Genomic DNA, 17,651 nt, shown 5'->3' on the forward strand with positions numbered 1-17,651 from the left:
ATCTTTCTTAGCCAGGGAATGTTTTAGTTACCTCTGATGAAGTGAGTTAAATGATTTAATAATGGTCCTAAATATGCTGTATTTGTCCTTTTAATTAAAATCAATTATAGTAGAACCTCAGAGTTATGAACACTTGAGTTACAAACTGACTGGTCAACCAGACACATCATTTGGAACAGGATGTACACAATCAGGCAGCAGCAGAGACAAAAAAAAAAAAAAAGGCAAATACAGTACAGTATTGTGTTAACTGTAAACTACTAAAAAAAATAAAGGGAAAGTTTAAAAAAAAGATTTGACAAGGTAAGGAAATTGTTTCTGGGCTTGTTTCTTTTAAATTAAGATGGTTAAAAGCAGCATTTTTCTTCTGCATATTAAAGTTTCAAAGCACATTAAGTCAATGTTCAGTTGTAAACTTGTGAAAGAACAACCACAACGTTTTGTTCAGAGTTACAAAATATAAAAATATAATTAGGAAGGCCAAAAAAGAATTTGAAGAACAGCTAGCCAAAGACTAAAAAAGTAATAGCAAAATTTTTTTTAAGTACATCAGAAGCAGGAAGCCTGCCAAACAACCAGTGGAGCCACTGGATGATGCTAACGGAGCACTCAAGGATGATAAGGCCATTGTGGAGAAGCTAAATTACTTCTTTGCTTCGGTATTCACAGCTGAGGATGTGAGGGAGATTCCCAAACCCGAGCCATTCTTTTTAGGTGACAAATCTGAGGAACTGTCCCAGATTGAGGTGTCAATAGAGGAGGTTTGGGAACAAATTGATAAACTAAACAGTAATATGTCACCAGGACCAGATGGTATTCACCCAAGAGTTCTGAAGGAACTCAAATGTGAAATTGCAGAACTACTAACTGTAGTCTGTAACCTATCATTTAAATCAGCTTCTGTACCAAATGATTGGAGGATAGCTAAAGTGATGCCAATTTTTAAAAAGGGCTCCAGAGGTGATCTTCAGTACTGGGAAAACTGGTAGAAACTATAGTAAAGAACAAAATTGTCAGAGACATAGATGAACATAGTTTGTTGAGGAAGCTTCAACATGGTTTTTGTAAAGGAAAATCATGCCTCACCAATCTACTAGAATTCTTTGAGGGGATCAGCAAGCATGTGGACAAGGGGGATCCAGTGGATATAGTGTATTTAGATTTTCAGAAAGCCTTTGACAAAGTCCCTCACCAAAGGCTCTTAAGCAAAGTAATCTGTCATGGGATAAGAGGGAAGGTCCTCTCATGGATCAGTAACTGGTTAAAAGGTAGGAAACAGAGGGTAGGAATAAATGGTCAGTTTTCAGAATGGAGAGAGTAAATAGTGGTGTCACCCAGGGTCTGTACTGGGCCCAGTCCTATTCAACATATTCATAAATGATCTGGAAAAAGGGGTAAACAGTGAGGTGGCAAAATTTGCCAATGATACAAAACTACTGAAGATAGTTAAATCCCAGACGGATTGCGAAGAGCTATAAAAGAATCTCTCAAAACTGGGTAACAAAATGGCAGATGAAATTCAGTGTTGATAAATGCAAAGTAATGCACATTGGAAAACATAATATCAACTATACATATAAAATTATGTGGTCTAAATTAGCTGTTACTACTCAAGAAAGAGATCTTGGAGTCATTGTGGATAGTTCTCTGTAAACATCCATTCAATGTGCAGCAGCAGTCAAAAAAGCGAACAGAATGTTTGCAATCGTTAAGAAAGGGATAGCTAATAAGACAGAAAATATCATATAGATATTCTATACCATTCTATATAAATTCCCAGATCCTCAATACTGTGTGCAGCTGTCGTCGCCCCATCTCAAAAAAGATATATTGGAATTGGAAAAGGTTCAGTAAAGGGCAACAAAAATGATTAGGGGTATGGAATGGCTGCCATATAAGGAGAGATTAATAAGACTGGGACTTTTCAGCTTGGAAAGAGACGACTAAGGGGGCTATGATAGAGGTCTATAAAAGCATGACTGGTGTGGAGAAAGTAAATAAGGAAGTGTTATTTACTCCTTCTCAAAATACAAGAGCTAGGGGAATGAAATTAGTATGCAGCAGATTTAAAACAAACAAAAGGAAATATTTCTTCACACAATGCAGTCAACCTGTGGAACTCCTTGTCAGAGGATGTTGTGAAGGCCAAGACTATAACAGGGTTCAAAAAAGAACTAGATAAGTTCATGGAGGATAGGTCCATCAATGGCTATTAGCCAGGGTGGACAGGGATGGTGTCCCTACCCTCTGTTTACCAGACGCTGGGAATGGGCGACAGAGGATGGATCACTTGATGATTACCTGTTCTGTTCATTTCCTCTGGGGCACCTGGCATTGGCCACTGTCGGAAGACAGGATACTGGGCTAGATGGATCTTTGGTGTGACCCAGTATAGCCTTTCTTATGTTATGTTCTTACGAACATTTCAGAGTTACAAACCTACATTCCCAACGTGTTTGTAACTGAGGTTCTACTGTAAAATAAAGTTGTAAAATGGAATTTAAATTGTATAAATTCATTCTGAAAATGTTTCATGTCCATTAAATATCTTATTTTTTAATATTTAAATTTTCAGTGTCAAAAGTGGAATAAGTACACTTCAGGCTGGATGCGTCTTGTTATATATTGGCACACTTTTGGTGCTGGAGGCACTGAAATCTTATCCTCATTACTCACTTTGCACCAAACTTTTTCCTACCTGCACAAATAGTGTCATTGAAATCAATGGGACTGTTATATTAGGAGTAAAATATTACTCAGTGTGAGTAAAGATGGCAGACTTTGGTTTATCTATCTATCTATCCATCTATCTATCTATCTTGTGTGTGTGTGTGTGTTTGTGTGTGTGTGTGTTATGCTGCTATCTCACAAAAGTAGGACTCAATAGAAGGAAACCCTTATTACCAGGCAAAGTGCCACTGACATCATGGGCAAGATTGGGTTCTTATTCCTTACTGTATTCTTCATTCTTAACAGGTTATCCCTGTTGCACAAAGTCTTTATTATGGAAGTCTTAAAAATCTGGTACTCTGACTTGATTTTTCACTGTGTGGAATTTTTTCTGGATACTGCCTCATAAATCTTAGGAAGTTAACATTTAATTTTTAAGCACATAGTCATATGTGGTGGGATTTTCAAAAGGGACTTGGTGACTTAGGAGGACGTCCTATTGACTTTCAATTGGGCATGTGCTTCCAAATCACTGTGGTGCTTTTGAAAATCTCAACCCTTGTGCACTTGTGCTGACCTTGTCCTATGTCTTATTACTGTGTTTTTTGATATCCCTTGTTTTTATACTTTTAATTTTTTGAGGGTGCCGGTCTTTTTAATTCTAAGGCTGAGTAATTCCTGAATCAGCTAATGAATACTGTGACTACACAAATAAGTTTCCCACCTGTCAAACTTTTCACATATTTTCAAATCCTACAAAAGACACACTCTCCTTCAAAGGAGAACTTTCCTTGGAAACATAAGGCTATCTTTTACCTGAAGGAACTGTCTGGCTTTTCCTAAGCTTTTAGACACTTTGCTGACTTTTATATTTACTTTCCTACGTCAGTGGGTTCTTGTTTTTTCAAAGTTATATGCCTGACTTCTTGGAAATTAGAGCCTAGGGGTGAGATTCTGTGCTGCCCCTTTAAGCTGCTAAACTCTATGTTGCCTTTGCACATTTCCTATCCTGGGCTGCTCTGGGCATGACAGTGGCCCCCAGAATAATTTAGATGTTCTTGGGGTCTAAGTTACAGCAGCCTCTGTGGGCTGTCCTAATGGCTGCAGTGCTACTCAGCTTCATCACTGTGCTGTGCTCCAACCACATTCTGGCATGCATTTCCTGCCTCCAGTCTTGCCTCCACTATGACAGGGTTTGTGGGGGGGTCTTTGGAAAGCTGTCTTACAGCTGTCTTCTGCTATTCTTGTGCCAGGGTTTTTTTTCATGGATAGATCCCCAGCGTATTTATAGCCCCTTTATAGTGCTTTAGCCATTTTACCCAGTGTAAAGGGGCCGGAGTGAGACTCTTACCCCATATGTCTGACTCTTCAGAATGGTATATGTTGTTCATAATTAACATCTTCGGCATTGTAGCCTATAGGTCATTCTGAGAGGCTACAAAACAGCCAACTCAGTAGCAGTGATTTATGTTGATTAAAAGAAGGAGAGGCTTTCCATTGCAGAAATTTTATAGGCTAACATTTTTCTGGGGAAAGGACTCTCAAGCTCAGCTTTCTCTGCATGTAGTAGAGGCAGTGAGGAGACAGTGTCAAATATAGAAAAGCACCTAAGTCCTATTTTCAAATGTGAATCATTAAAAGTCAATGATACTTAGGTCACTTTTGAAAATGGGACTTTGATGCCTAAGTCACTTAGGTGCTTTTGAAAATGTTAGCCAAAATATTTATTGGGTCATAGATTAGAGTGATTCAGTGTGTCACTTGGTGGAAATTGAAAGCCCATATGGTGGCTGAATCCTCTCTTTGCTATCTGGACCCCAAAATCTTGGCAACGGATTCCAGCCTCTCAGTATGGGGAGCACATCTGAGACAAAACAATACCTACGGATTTGGTCATACTCAAACAGGCTTCAGAGCACAAGCTTCCTAGAAATTAGAGCAGTCACAACCCTTCAGGACTTTCAGGATCACTTGAGGAATGAGCATATCCTGATTCAGTAAACCAGCAACAGGATACTGTTAGAGGAGAGGAAAGTGATCAGGAACAGTCAGCATGGATTCACCAAGGGCAAGTCATGCCTGACTAACCTAATTGCCTTCTATGATGAGATAACTGGCTCTGTGGATGAGGGGAAAGCAGTGGATGTGTTATTCCGTGACTTTAGCAAAGCTTTTGATACGGTCTCCCACAGTATTCTTGCCAGAAAGTTAAAGAAGTATGGGCTGGATGAATGGACTATAAGGTGGATAGAAAGCTGGCTAGATCATCGGGCTCAACGGGTAGTGATCAATGGCTCCATGTCTAGTTGGCAGCCGGTATCAAGCGGAGTGCCCCAAGGGTTGGTCCTGGGGCCGGTTTTGTTCAATATCTTCATTAATGATCTGGAGGATGGCGTGGATTGCACCCTCAGCAAGTTTGCAGATGACACTCAATTGTGAGGAGTGGTAGATACACTGGAGGGTAGGGATAGGATACAGAGGGTCCTAGACAAATTAGAGGATTGGGCCAAAAGAAATCTGATGAGGTTCAACAAGGACAAGTGTAGAGTCCTGCACTTAGGACGAAAGAATCCCATGTACTGCTACAGACTAGGGACTGAATGGCTAGGCAGCAGTTCTGCAGAAAAGGACCTAGTGGTTACAGTGGACGAGAAGCTGGATATGAGTCAACAGTGTGCCCTTGTTGCCAAGAAGGCTGATGGCATTTTGGGCTGTATAAGTAGGGGCATTGCCAGCAGCTCGAGGGACGTGATCATTCCCCTCTATTCAACATTGGTCAGGTCTCATCTGGAGTACTGTGTCCAGTTTTGGGCCCCACACTACAAGAAGGATGTGGAAAAATTGGAAAGAGTCCAGCGGAGGGCAACCAAAAATGATTAGGGGGCTGGAGCACATGACTTATGAGGAGAGGCTGAGAGAACTGGGATTATTTAGTCTGCAGAAGAGAAGAATGAAGGGGGATTTGATAGCTGCTTTCAACTACCTGAAAGGGGGTTCCAAAGAGGATGGATCTAGACTGTTCTCAGTTGTAGCAGATGACAGAACAAGGAGTAATGGTCTGAAGTTGCAGTGGGGGAGGTTTAGGTTGGATATTAGGAAAAACTTTTTCACTAGGAGGGTGGTAAAGCACTGGAATGCGTTACTTAGGGAGGTGGTGGAATCTCCTTCCTTAGAGGATTTTAAGGTCAGGCTTGACAAAGCCCTGGCTGGGATGATTTTGTTGGGAATTGGTCCTGCTTTGAGCAGGGGGTTGGACTAGATGACCTCCTGAGGTCCCTTCCAACCCTGATATTCTATGATTCTGTGATACCAGAAGCTAAACACCAGAGCACTTCAGATCCTCTCCCAGGCAGAATGTCACTTAGGCCTGGTCTACACTAACCCCCAAATTCGAACTAAGGTACGCAACTTCAGCTACGTGAATAACGTAGCTGAAGTCGACATACCTTAGTTCGAACTTACCGCGGTTCAGACGCGGTCCACACGTGGCAGGCAGGCTCCCCGTCGACTCCGCGGTACTCCTCTCGCCGAGCTGGAGTACCGCAGTCGACGGCGAGCGCTTCCGGGATCGATTTAGCGCGTCCAGACCAGACGCGATAAATCGAACACGGAAGTTCGATTGCCAGCTGTCGAACTACCGCGGTAGTGTAGACCTGGCCTTAGTCTCCATCAGGGCAAACCATATAAAAGGGACACGGGACACAAAAGTGGACTGGCTAAACTGTGAGCTATTAGCCAGTTGAAATGTGACAAAGTTCTTCACCAAGTAAGCAGATCGTAGATATCTGGGAACAAAGGCTTTGGCACAGAGATGGCTGAATTTGCTTTTGTATGCTTTATCTCTTCTAATGCTATGAAGAGTGAGCTCAGTAAACTGGAAAAGGGGAAATGTGGTTATTTTCATCACCCCACACTGGCAAAGGAAACTGATTCACATACCAAGTGGAAGTGTCATAGAAGTCCCCAGTCTGTCTGTTCAGCAGAGAGGATCTTCTATTGCAGGGCTTGCTCCTGCATTCCAACCCAGAGTAACTGAATGTGACAGTTGGCTGTTGAATGGCAAGTCCTGAATGAGATCCCTCCAAAGTATGAGACTTTCCTAGTCTCTTGCAAGCCTTCCACCGTTTTGGCTTCCACAAAAGGGGGACAAAATTCTGTTCCTGTTGTCACTATTAGTAAGATCAACCCCCAGAAACCAGTCATCCAAATTCTGCTGGATTTCTTACAAGACGGCCTTGATTTCGACCTAAGACCTCACACACTATCGCAATTCACATCTCAGTTCTAAGAACAATCTCAAATGCAGGCTCATCCAAGTCTCTGGTAGATCATTCAGTGACGTGAGGGTTCCAATACATCTGTCTAAACCAAGTCATCATCATTATTTGTATAACAATAGCACCTCGCGGCCCTACAGAGATCATGGGTCCATTGTGCTAGGTACAGTACAAACAGTTGAGCCTCCAAAGGACTTAAAATCTAAGTATACAAGACAGACTACATACAAGCAAATCTTGAAAAGTATACAACTTGTTTGTTTTTGTTTACTGTTTCCCCCAAACTATTTCCCAACTCCTGCCCTGTACAGGTGCCCCAAGCATTCTGTTTCCCACTGTTGACCCAAAGTGCTCTACCCTCCAGCTGCACACCCCACAAAAAGTCCCCTTCCCTAGTTAAAATGAGCAAGAACATGCTGCCATCACAATGTATTTTCCACCTCCCCAACCTGGAACCTGTTCGCAGTGCTTGGACATCCCATCCATTCAAACTTATGGTATCTAATTTCCTTTATTGCCTCTTCTTAAAGACGTGCTTTCTGTTCACAGTCACATTGGTGACTAGAGTTACAAATCCTCTACTGTTAGAAGACATATACCATACTGCATGTTTCATAAAGGTGTATTCTTTGTACTCCAGAGTAATTTGTTACAAAATAATTTCTCTTTCCTATATCACAGGAGATCATTCTTCCTAGAGTCCAAAGAAATAGCGTGACACATGCTAGATTTGAAAAGAGCTATTTAAATTTATCTTAGTGCAACTGATCATTTCGGGAAATCATCCTTATTTGTTTTTGCAGCCTAAATGTGTGGCCTAAAAGCATCTAAATCCTTCATATTTTGGTGGATTAAGTGCTACATCATCAACCAGTGTGCAGCTGCAGATAAACTGGACCCAGGAGGAATAGGAATCCACTCAATACATTCCTTTGCTGCTGCCTGGACAGAAAAGACAACAGCCACATCTGAGTAAATCTGAAATTGGACACCTGATTGTCCATCAATACCTTTATAAAACATTACAGGGTTGGTCTTCCATTCCCAGTAGCAGTAGCATTTGTCAGGAAAGTGTTCCACCCAGTGGTCCCAAAAGATTAAAGCTGCTAATTTTAGGAAAGGGAGAACCGCATTCTTATCCCTTCATTCCAGCCATCTGAGACTGGGGTTGAGGTCAGGATCCAGAATGGAAAATTTACCTGAACATTTTTCTTTTGGGGCTCCATTTCTACCTCACTCTGCCCCACTCAGTCTGGAAAAATCATGGAGCAGGTCCTCAAGAAATCAATTATGAAACACTTAGAGGAGAGGAAAGTGATCAGGAACAGTCAGCATGGATTCACCAAGGGGAAGTCGTGCCTGACTAACCTAATTGCCTTCTATGATGAGATAACTGGCTCTGTGGATGAGGGGAAAGCAGTGGATGTGTTATTCCTTGACTTTAGCAAAGCTTTTGATACGGTCTCCCACAGTATTCTTGCCGCCAAGTTAAAGAAGTATGGGCTGGATGAATGGACTTGAATGGTGGATAGAAAGCTGGAATGGAATGAATGGTGGATAGAAAGCTGGCTAGATCGTCGGGCTCAACGGGTAGTGATCAATGGCTCCATGTCTAGTTGGCAGCCAGTTTCAAGCGGAGTGCCCCAAGGGTCGGTCCTGGGGCCGGTTTTGTTTAATATCTTTATTAATGATCTGGAGGATGGTGTGGACTGCACTCTCAGCAAGTTTGCAGATGACACTAAACTGGGAGGCGTGGTAGATACACTGGAGGGTAGGGATCGGATACAGAGGGACCTAGACAAATTAGAGGATTGGGCCAAAAAAAACCTGATAAGGTTCAACAAGGACAAGTGCAGAGTCCTGCACTTAGGACGGAAGAATCCTATGCACTGCTACAGACTAGGGACCGAATGGCTAGGTAGCAGTTCTGCAGAAAAGGACCTAGGGGTCACAGTGGACGAGAAGCTGGATATGAGTCAACAGTGTGCTCTTGTTGCCAAGAAGGCTAACAGCATTTTGGGCTGTATAAGTAGGGGCATTGCCAGCAGATCAAGGAACGTGATTGTTCCCCTTTATTCGACATTGGTGAGGCCTCATCTGGAGTACTGTGTCCAGTTTTGGGCCCCACAGTACAAGAAGGATGTGGAAAAATTGGAAAGAGTCCAGTGGAGGGCAACCAAAATGATTAGGGGTCTGGAGCACATGACTTATGAGGAGAGGCTGAGGGAACTGGGATTGTTTAGTCTGCAGAAGAGAAGAATGAGGGGGGATTTGATAGCTGCTTTCAACTACCTGAAGGGAGGTTCCAAAGAGGATGGAGCTTGGCTGTTCTCAGTGGTGGCAGATGACAGAACAAGGAGCAATGGTCTCAAGTTGCAGTGGGGGAGGTCTAGGTTGGATATTAGGAAACACTATTTCACTAGGAAGGTGGTGAAGCACTGGAATGCGTTACCTAGGAAGGTGGTGGAATCTCCTTCCTTGGAGGTTTTTAAGGCCCGGCTTGACAAAGCCCTGGCTGGGCTGATTTAGTTGGGAATTGGTCCTGCTTTGAGCAGGGGGTTGGACTAGATGACCTCCTGAGGTCCCTTCCAACCCTGATATTCTATGATTCTATGATTCTACTTGAGATATGTTTTTCAGGTATCTGTACAGCAGTCTTTTTCCAGATCCATATATATACAGTATGATTCCAGTTACTTGAACTTACCTTTTTTCAAAAATCTAATTATAGAATCCACAGTGTGTTGCCCATGTAGCTTTATGTTTATCACCTGCCAGTCACTTCTCAATTAGCTAATCAACAACTTTGTATTTGTATAGTGATTCTGAATGATTACTTGCAGATACTGTGACCTACTCCTATTTCAGCAGCAGCTTGGCAGGACAATTTTGAAAAGAAAAAGTGCTCCAAATAGCTTTTCTATTTAACTGAACACTGGTTATCCGAAAGTTTTGGATGTCCTAGGCCATTGGGATAAATGGGCTGTATATAGTTTCATAGTTGAAGAAAGCATTTCTGTTTAGAGTTATCTACTAAAAAGAATTTAGTGTTTCTGTACAGCTTTTCTGGCCTGATGGTGGTACGGATGGGATAAGCCTTGCCGTTCTGTGGACAAATCTGAACTGCCTCTAGCAGATGTGATGTGTAGGGGGGACATATGGGGTGAAATGTCCCCCCAGATTGGCCTGGTGGAGGGAGAAGGGGCTCTGTCCTTCTCCTTCTGTGTCTGCCTCCTGTCATGCTTGGTCCCTGTCCTTGGAACCTGGGCCCAGGCAGGGAGCAGAGAGGGCGGGACCAGCTGCTTCTCCACTGTTGGTTGCTACTCTGCGCAGCGCAGCTGCTGTCTGAGAAAGAATCTGGCAGTGGCGGGCCACGCACCCTGCCCCCTTTCCCTCCCACCCGCCCCCACCCAGGCCCGGCTGCGGGGACAGTGGCTGAGCAAGCCGGAGTCCCCTCTTCTCCCCGGCACATTTCTGGTTCGCTTGGCCCATCTCCAGAAGCTGGCCCAGGTTGCTGCCACCGCCAGGCTCTTTCTCAGGCAGCTGCTGTGCTGCACAGATCAGTGACCTTGAGCCATGTGAGCAGCGTCTCCCTCCCGCTCCCTGCCCAGGCCCAGCTGCCAGGGACAGCAGTCAAACAAGCTGGGGGGTGGCGCAGTGGGAGAAGGACAGAGTCTCCCTCCCCACACAGATAACTCTGGTGGGGCAGAGAGTGAGCGATGGTCCCAGCCTGGGCGCAGGGTGGGGGAGGGGTCGCTGGGCACACGAGACAGTTGGTCACATGCTCCCCCTTTAGATTGTGCCCCCCAGTATGGAGAATTTGCAACAAGGGAGAGCGTGAGAGGCAAGCCCAAATGTGTCAGAATGGAGGAGACATTATTCCCAAAAAGGATATCATTGGGTAACAGTGTTTCCATTCCATTAACTAAAGTTCTGCTATTGTGGTATCTTTTCTACAGACACACACACATGCCCCTCTCTCCTGATTCAGGTTCATATTTCTCTGATATACTGATGGTAGAACAGCAGAAATCTGCCCCCACAGTCACACATGAAGTATGGCATCAAATCTCTTTATGTGGCATGGAGGCAAATACCAACCTACCTGAAATTCTAAATTTCAGTGGTTCTGGGTTAGGAGGCACGTCTTGAATTAAACTCAAGTCTTTTAATTTATGGTAGTGAGTCAGTAGGAGACTTCCTGTTAGTAGTGAGTAAAGCGTTTTCTCTTTTTTACCTCCATAGTATAGCAGATGGGCGTGGCAGCATTAATAACTCATCAAAAAGTTAATAACCATCTCTGACAATCCAACAGTTCATATTTTATTCTTGTTTGATATTTTTAATGCCTAAGGTACATTATTAGAAAATGTAACAAACTCTTTTTTTTAATTCTAAGACACATGATAAATTGAAGTCATCAGACGTTACATACAGCTGTCCCGGATATTCAAGAGAAGCAAAAGTTAAGGAATCCACTGAAGATATTGAGAGAGTTGATGATTTTGAAGAAATTGCAAAATTATCATTAGGTAATGTTACTTGAAAGTATTTTATGTATTACATTATAATTAGCCTGCTCATCTCTACTCATTATAGAGAAATAGGAGTCTTAATTTTTCAGCAAAGAAGTTTGCCTTTCACATACCTGGAAAAAAAAGAAATAAAATGAGAAAGAGAGGTTATAAAACAAATTTATAATTTGTATAATTAATATAATAATTTAATTAACCAGTTACCTCTACTAGGTTTCTTACTGTTCTTTGGATCTGTGCTCTTTGGCTAATGAACAGACTATAAAATTATTATAATTTTATGAGTTGTCTTAGCCAAAATAGCTTTTAAAGTAAATAAGAAATTGCAGAAAGCAAAAGATGATTAGATGTTCACAATGTCAAAAATTGACCTCAACGTGGAATGTTACAATTTTGAAGAGATAATAAATCAGTTGAGTTAATTCAAAGTCATATCACAATCTTGTTACAAAGGCAAACTTTTAACCTAATTCTGTGCTAGTCTTGGTGGGTGACTTTGCTATCAACATGGAACTATGGATCCTTAGACATAGATTCTTATTTTCAATCAAGTTTATGTGCCAATGGAATTATGGAACTGCTCGTGTCTGTTCATCCAAACAATTCTGCAGTAGAATTTAGAAATTTAGATAAGTTACCTAATTGTCAAAGAATGTTAATTCAGTTCAAAATTACCTTGTCTAGGTAATATTCATACCCAAGCTTTGCCACTTACACCACACAAAATTATCACATTAAATCCAAAACATAATATGCAGATTCTAACTTCACTGGAATTTCACCAGTGATGGTGGGCTCTTATACCACTTTAACCAAAGGTTCAAATAGTGGTAAATTCTCTAGTTTACAAGCCAATTCAAAGCTGCTGCTGCTTTTTGTCTAAGAAGTTGTCAGTTGTCTAGACCACATCTGTGAGACTTCTAGGCTGAACACTAGGGGTTTCTCACAGTAACTTTTGCTATAGGGAAGCAAAGTTACCTATTACAAGTAGTAGTAGGCTTAGTTGGGCAAGAACCCCTACAACGTGTTGAGTTACCATCCAATATCCTTGCTGTCAGTGTATTTCAAGGTGTTTGAGCATTTGATCCTCCAACAAATTGCTCCGGATTTGGACGATGTCTTGCAAGTTGAGCAGGCAGGGGTTAGAAAAGGATGCAACATCTGTGATCAAATCCACCACCACGTTTATCGAAAATGGTTTTCTACAAAATCTAAAGACGGAAGCAGTCTTCTTGGATTTGACTGCCGCTTATAATACAGTTTGGCACAGAGGCCTTTTGTTTAAACGCTCTCGAGTTGCCCCGCATTGGTTGAAGTAGTAGAGCTCTTTCTCCAAACAGGCAGTTTAGAGTACACATGGGCAATTGCTGTAGCTTCTGGAAGTGTCAGATCAACAGCCTTTCTCAAGGCTTAGTTCTTTCACTGATACTGTTCAACCTGTACTTCAACAACCTGCCAGCTACACTCTCGTGCAAGTTTATCTATCCAGCTAAAATTGTCATGGTCTTGAATGAAGTTATGAAGCTCATGGCAGACTATTGTAGTCAATGGTGCCTGCAACTGAGCATTTCTAAGACTGTTTCTAGTGTATTCTATCTGCAAAATGCAAGTGCAAGCCATGAGTTAAACGTTTTCCTCAATGGCCAACACCTGCATGTGATGGGGTGCCTGCCCTCACACTAGGCTCTAAGGGGTTAATAGAGCCCTTGGGAGGCTGCGCAGGAGGCAGCCAATCAGAGAGGAAATCAGGGCTGGGCTGCAGAGCAGAGCAGCTTCAGTTACTCCCTGGAGCTTGAGGTAGGAGAACTGGCTGTCTTGCAGGCTGAAAGCAGCAAGCACCCTGGACAGAGCAGTGCTGCAGGCAGAAACCCAGGGAACCAAAGGCAGCTCCTCGCAGGCTGCAGGGATCTGCTGGCTGAGGCCTGGAGGCAAGGGCAAAGAGGGTGCCGGGGCTGTGGGGAACTGGCCCAGGGAGGTCTACTGAGGAGTCAGAGGGGATGCAGCAAGTGGCGGCCATCTACAGTAGTGGGTGGGACCCAGAGTAGTGATCTGGCCCAGGTCCCCCCACCCCTCACTACTGAGGAAGTTGCCAGACATTGGGCTGTAGTTGCCACTGAGGGAAGTGGCAGCACAGCTGACTGCAGATCCCCTGGAACTGGGGACCATGGAGTGTGGCACAGGCGGATGGCTGTGTCATCAAGAGGATGCCGCAGTCCTGGGAGTGACGTGGGTCCTTGGAGCAGAAATGACGGCGGTGAGATGCCACCAGAAGAGGGTGCACTGATTAGCAGAGTTGGTCCCTAGGACATCCAGCAGGGGGTGCTGCAGTAGTCATTCACATCCCGTCACACTGCATCATAATCCAAACCCATTTTACCTTGGTGTGAAATTAACATACCGCAACCACTTGAGGAAGACAGCAGCAAAAGTCAGCACTTGGAACAACCTGCTCAGAAAATTGGCCAGTTGAACCTGGGGTGCGAGCGTCCGGACGCTTAGATCATTAGCCCTTGCCCTCTGCTATTCAACAGGAGAGTACTGAACTCCTGTCTGGTGTCGCTCTTCTAACACGAGGCTGGTTGACGTAGAGCTTAACAAAGCTATTCGTATTGTTATTGGGACTTTACGGGCAACTCGCTTGCCATGGCTACTGATACTTAGCAACATAGTACCGCCCCATAGTTGCCGTGAAAACACCTCTGTCATGCTGCTGGCTAAGATCTGTGAGAGTAGCGACATGCCATTGTACACAGACCTCTTCAATCACCCACCAGCTCACCTGTCTTTTAGATGCCCTTTATGGTCATTTATGCCACCAAAGGACATGATGGTGGAATCTGCTTAGCACAACGAGTGGTCAGCGATGACCGTCATTAATCACTCTCTCATCACTGACCCAACTATCTGTCCACCAGGTTTTGATCTGCCAAGGCACCTGTGGTCATCTCTGAACTGGTTTCGAACAGGACAGGGCAACTGTGTGGCCAATCTCTTTAAATGGGGTTTTTCTAATGACTTGTGGTCAACTTCAGACTGTCACATATCATTGTCGAGTGCCTGCTATTTATTTCAATGGCAGGCTGCTGGCTCTCCACTTGGGTGATGATGATGCCATTAAATGGCTGGGCATATTGCGCATATGCCAATGATGAGTAGGCTTAGTTTAAGTATAATTAGTCTTTCCCACCTCAGTGTTCTTAATTACTTATTGATTTAGCATACCTTCTAGATAACTAAGACTAAACTTGTTAGTGAAACACAAATACGCATCATACATTTTAGTCATTCAGAGGATTTTAACTTAGGTTTGTACTTTCTGAGAAGCATTTAGCTAAACATAACCAAGTCACCACTTGGAAAAACAATACATGTATAAAAGTTATTTTTCTACTTATCAATTGGTCTGGCATGAAGGTGGGTTCTCCAGCTCAGCATCACAGTTGCAGTGACTGGTTTCTCAGGATTGATGGAGTGCATTCAGGTTATTCACTCAAGTTGTTATGTCAGCAGTATTCTTATTCTCTTTCCAGATTTCTCAGCAGTCTTCTTAGACAGGACTCTCAAAGACAGAATTAATAGGGTGCTTGTTAGTGACAAGACTTTAGTTGTTGCCAAGCTGGGGATGCTCTTGCTGGTCAGTCCAGTTCAGTGTCTCTCGTCCAAGTGTTTCTGCTTCATGAAACAATGTGTTGAACAACTCAGGACATTTTATACATTTTTCTGCTGGATGGCATGGTCTTGTTCCTCTTCTTGATATAGCTGATGGGGGCCAATGAGAAAGTGACCCAAGCTTCTGGTGAAGATTTGAAATGTCCAACCAGGATACAAGTTCTGTCCCTAACCATCGTCCATTGAGAAAACAAGGCATCTCCTTTATGACTACTTGCAATTTTGTCTGGGAAACTCCAGTATCTTCATACAAAACATCTGCTCTACCAGTTTGTGAGATATACATGGGATCATATGTTGAACGTCTACTCTCTTAGCGCCAGTCATTGATCTACTTCCACAAGTTACTTTTCTTGGCCCTTTGTGGTGGTGTCCTTTGGCCAACTTTGCACAACTCCATGCTCTTTCATCAGCATTTTTAGCTGTCTGCAGAAGTGTCCATTTTGACCTTAGAACAGAGGCTTTATGTAAAGTCTCTTCACACTGTTCAATGATTCTGTCTTGTTTAGTAGTTAATCATGCAGCAGTATAAAGTTATTTGACTCATTTGCGTGGTCAGTCACCAGTTAGAGATAACATTTAATGAAATAGTACAAAACAGCTGTACACACCTCTGTACCAGTACTTGATTATCCCCTACACTTCACTTATGAGGTTAATACAATTGCTTCATGTATAAAACTCTCTCTATGAAACTGCCAAACACACATTTGACCATACCTCATTATCTTATACACTTCGGTTGGTTCACTTTAAAGATTTATACTTCACATTGGCTTTTCAAGATGCCATTTAAATGTATTAGCTTTTTAAATTCAAAACAAACACCTGGCAATTATACCTTGTTAAAGATTAGTTATATTATTGCTCACATTTCTATTTAAAATAGGCAGCATGGTCTGAACTATTTTTCAGTACTTTCTGGTCAAGTTGCCTAGGCATTGAAACTTCCTTCAAATGACGGGGTCTGTTATAGAATGCATTTAGATCTCTTAAATTATCTGTATAGTTTCTTAAATCTTAATTAACACCTTTTCAGATTTATTTTATCTAATAATAAAATTTTACCTTGTGATACAATATCAAATACTATAGCTTGATCTACTAGATTTCTATAATGTATAGGGATAAAGCATATAAAATAGATGAAAAAAGTTAGTTTATAATTTAGCAAAAGGTTGTAGTTACTCAAGGTTGTAGTTACACTACAGCATCTCTGAGTGAAACACAAAACAGCATCTTCTGTTTAACATGTTTTAAAGGCTTCAGCCTAAATTATGCCAAGATTCTGGCCTCTGGGTGTGTATTTATATAACATGTTTGTTATTAATAAACTCCATATTTTCTATATTTTCACTACAGAATCAGTTTTTATAAAACTGCATTGATTCTGTCTCCCTGGTGTTACCAGATTTGCCTCTTACTTTGGGGTATGCTCATTTATTAGAGTTACTCTTCTGTGTGTGTGTGTGGGGGGGTGTTCTGTAATTCTACCAATGTACTGCTTGTCACGTGTGTTTTCATGTGGAGCTCTACTTCTCCCTTCTGCAAGTCTCCTCCCAATGGAGCTATCCTGCAGGGGACACACTCACACACTCACTCACACTCTCACACACACACACACACACACACACACTCTCTCTCTCTCTCTCTCTCTCTCTCTCTCTCTCTCTCTCTCTCAGAGCAGACCGGGTCAAGCAGCACTTTCAAGCTGCCACCCTTGTATGTCACAGGTTCAGCACGTCCCTATCCCCACTTTCACTTCACAATTATACTCGTAGTAACCCACTTGATGAGCAAACCCCACAGTATTTTGGGGCACTACTTAGCTTAGGTAAAAGCTTAGGTAAAAGAAGCGTTGCTGCAGAGTAAATGGGGAAGCTAAAAACACCAAAGAGTAAAGTTCAGAGAGAGAGAGAGAAAGAAGCAACCAGCTTAACCATAAAAGTTATTTATTGAATAATAATAACTACACAAGGAGAGCCTAAACCAACATAACAGTTACCTTATTAAAGGTTAATACCTGAGGTAGAAAGGAAAACACAGAGAGAGAGAGAGAGAGAGAGAGAGAAGCATCTCACCGCTCCACGAAGCTTGAACTGGTTGGGGTTTCCAGGTGATGGTGGTAGTTCAGGGTCCTGAGTGCTGGAGACAGGCAGAGTCCCCAGCACTATCAGTCTGTAGAAGATGAAATCCCAGTGGAACTGATGCAGAGTTTGGGTCCATGCATCAGAACACTTACTGGAGTGTGAGTAGGGTTTTTTTGTAGGGAAAAGACAATGGTTCAAGGGAGAACACTAGATTTGTTTATGGGTAAACTGATGATGCAAGGGTTTTCTTTAGGCTAGACAATAGGAGCTGTAAAAAGCAACAGAGGGTCCTGTTAGGAGCTGATCACTCTTGGCTATGGGTGGTGTTTCTTGCAGGGAGCTCACAATGCAATTAGGCAACTTTAGTATTTTGGATATCAATCAAGGATTTATTACTAGAATTGGTCTGA

The 17,651-nt window shown here is 42.6% G+C and overlaps 1 protein-coding gene across 1 annotated transcript in view; it reads left to right on the forward strand.

Annotated features, from left to right (window-relative positions):
* Positions 1-17,651, forward strand: part of CFAP36 (cilia and flagella associated protein 36) — a 130,247-nt gene that overhangs the window by 85,196 nt on the left and 27,400 nt on the right. The window contains exon 7 of the mRNA XM_065400889.1: positions 11,347-11,479. Coding sequence (XP_065256961.1) covers positions 11,347-11,479 — 133 coding nt within the window. The remainder of the gene's footprint in view (positions 1-11,346; positions 11,480-17,651) is intronic.

Source organism: Emys orbicularis, chromosome 3, assembly GCF_028017835.1.
Source record: "Emys orbicularis isolate rEmyOrb1 chromosome 3, rEmyOrb1.hap1, whole genome shotgun sequence".
In the NCBI taxonomy this organism is placed as follows: domain Eukaryota; kingdom Metazoa; phylum Chordata; order Testudines; family Emydidae; genus Emys; species Emys orbicularis.